Genomic DNA, 1,899 nt, shown 5'->3' on the forward strand with positions numbered 1-1,899 from the left:
TTTCCCCCCTATCTCTCCCTCCAGCGCTGGGTCATAAATCCGTTGTTGTTTATGAAAATTTACAACATGGCAATACAACTTTACGACCCGGCTCGACATCCTATTGGCCCAGCTTGTCACGTGACACCGAGCCGTGAACATGAACTTTTTATATATAATTTCCAATAGAGGAATAGAGCAGCCTTTCATTTAACGGTCTCGGGCTTCCACGCGGCTGTTTTCACCAGCAACCTTCTACATTTTTACACCGCAAGCGCACATCTCCCTTATTTATTTTTAATTTTTAATTTTTCTCTCGGTCGGGCAGAGGCTCAAAGCGCAGGGGCTTTATTACAGACATGAGTGGATGATTTTGGGTATCGGTGTCGCTGACATGTTTTGGCAAGATGAGGGGAAGGAGCCCCGGTGCGTCACTGACCCCCGGGAGCCCCAGCTTCCGTCCGGGGACTCAGCTGGATACTTCCCTCCGTTACTGGCCGTCTGCACCTGCCAACTCCCTCCCCTCACTTCTCCTGTTTACAAGCAGAGACCTCCACAAGGTAAGACAGCTGAAACTTGCATGTTTGCTCTTTTTGTCAGTTTGCAATGGCAAACAACTTAAGCAAATAATAACCTTTTTTGTGTGTGTGTTTAAATATCACGCCTCATTTGTCTTTTGTTTAAAAATCCAGTTGTTTCAATCCTGTGGAAGAGATGGTTTCATGTTACAGTTTGTTTGGTCGTGATTTTAATGACAGTTGCTACGTTGTAAATCAATCTGAGTTAGATAACATTTAGCACCGGTTTGGCTTTGCGTCTTGGTCTTCCTGTTGGTTTTTGCATGCTGTTGACACCTTATTTGTTTGTTGTTGGATTTGAATGGGGATGGGCTTTTCGCCTGAAAAATTCATTGGATGGTGGCCAGAAGAGGTTCTCTTTGACGCCCTCCTGTGGTTAAACTGGGGTGTTGTGGTTGCAGCTCTGCCTGTTTTGCTGCAAATGACCATCAGCCAAGTCGACCTCTATTTCTACCTGTGTGCCCATTCATAATGCTTCAAGGTTTCATACATGTAGGCCCCGACTCACTGTACATTGAATTGATAATTAGGATAGTTTTCAGTGAAGAAATCAATACCATTTCACCGTTTGAATGACTTTAATTGACACACAGGAATGTCCCTGTCGATGGAATTTATAAATGCGACATATTTCTGCTCTCTGTTTGCACATCGGTGTTGTCCACGGTGTTGGACAACATGCACTCAACAGCCTAACTATATTGTGACACTGCAGTGATTTGTTTATTGCTTTTAATTATTTGTCAGTCAGGCAACCAAATACTGAAGATTAGAAATGGAAAGCACAGACAGGTTTATTTTACCAAGATATCAATCGTGCAAAAGTGCATGTGGTTAAATGAATCAAATATAATGTTCGTTTTCATTCTGCATGTAACATTTGCTCTTTCCGGGTTTTCTCTCTTTGCAAAAATAGTTTCACATCAATGTGCTGTCTTCATATGTTTCATATGCTCTGCTCATCGTATTCCACAAAAAGACATAACTGTCCTAAATGTGACCACTGAGAGTCGTTTACAGTCGCGCGTAATGATATTTAAGCAGAAAATAAATTAAGATAATACGAAATTTTATTTGTATCCTCCGAGTGCTGGCGTGTGAGGGTGCCTGCAGAGTGCACTGCCCTCCTGTTTTCCTGCCCCCTCGCTCCCAGTCCGACATGTTTGACACTAGTGCGCACTCACTTCTTTCCTCTCCTTTCTTTTGGTCCTTATTTAGTTCATGGGTGTGTCTCTGGCTCGACTCGGGCAAATAATTTTCGTGGGAACTTTGTTGCCATTGGCCAGCCATAAATCAGCTGTTGGAGCATGGCTGTTTAGCCAACACACGCACACACACACAC

At 43.4% G+C, this 1,899-nt stretch overlaps 1 protein-coding gene across 1 annotated transcript in view; it reads left to right on the top strand.

The window, feature by feature from the left end:
• Positions 1 to 1,029, top strand: part of LOC118333444 (homeobox protein Hox-B5b-like) — a 1,643-nt gene extending 614 nt beyond the window's left edge. The window contains exons 2-3 of the mRNA XM_035669093.1: positions 310 to 539; positions 959 to 1,029. Coding sequence (XP_035524986.1) covers positions 310 to 539; positions 959 to 1,029 — 301 coding nt within the window. The remainder of the gene's footprint in view (positions 1 to 309; positions 540 to 958) is intronic.
• Positions 1,030 to 1,899: the final 870 nt, after the last annotated feature.

Source organism: Morone saxatilis, unplaced genomic scaffold (assembly GCF_004916995.1).
Source record: "Morone saxatilis isolate NCDOM2014 unplaced genomic scaffold, NCSU_SB_2.0 Contig1, whole genome shotgun sequence".
NCBI classification, from domain to species: domain Eukaryota; kingdom Metazoa; phylum Chordata; class Actinopteri; family Moronidae; genus Morone; species Morone saxatilis.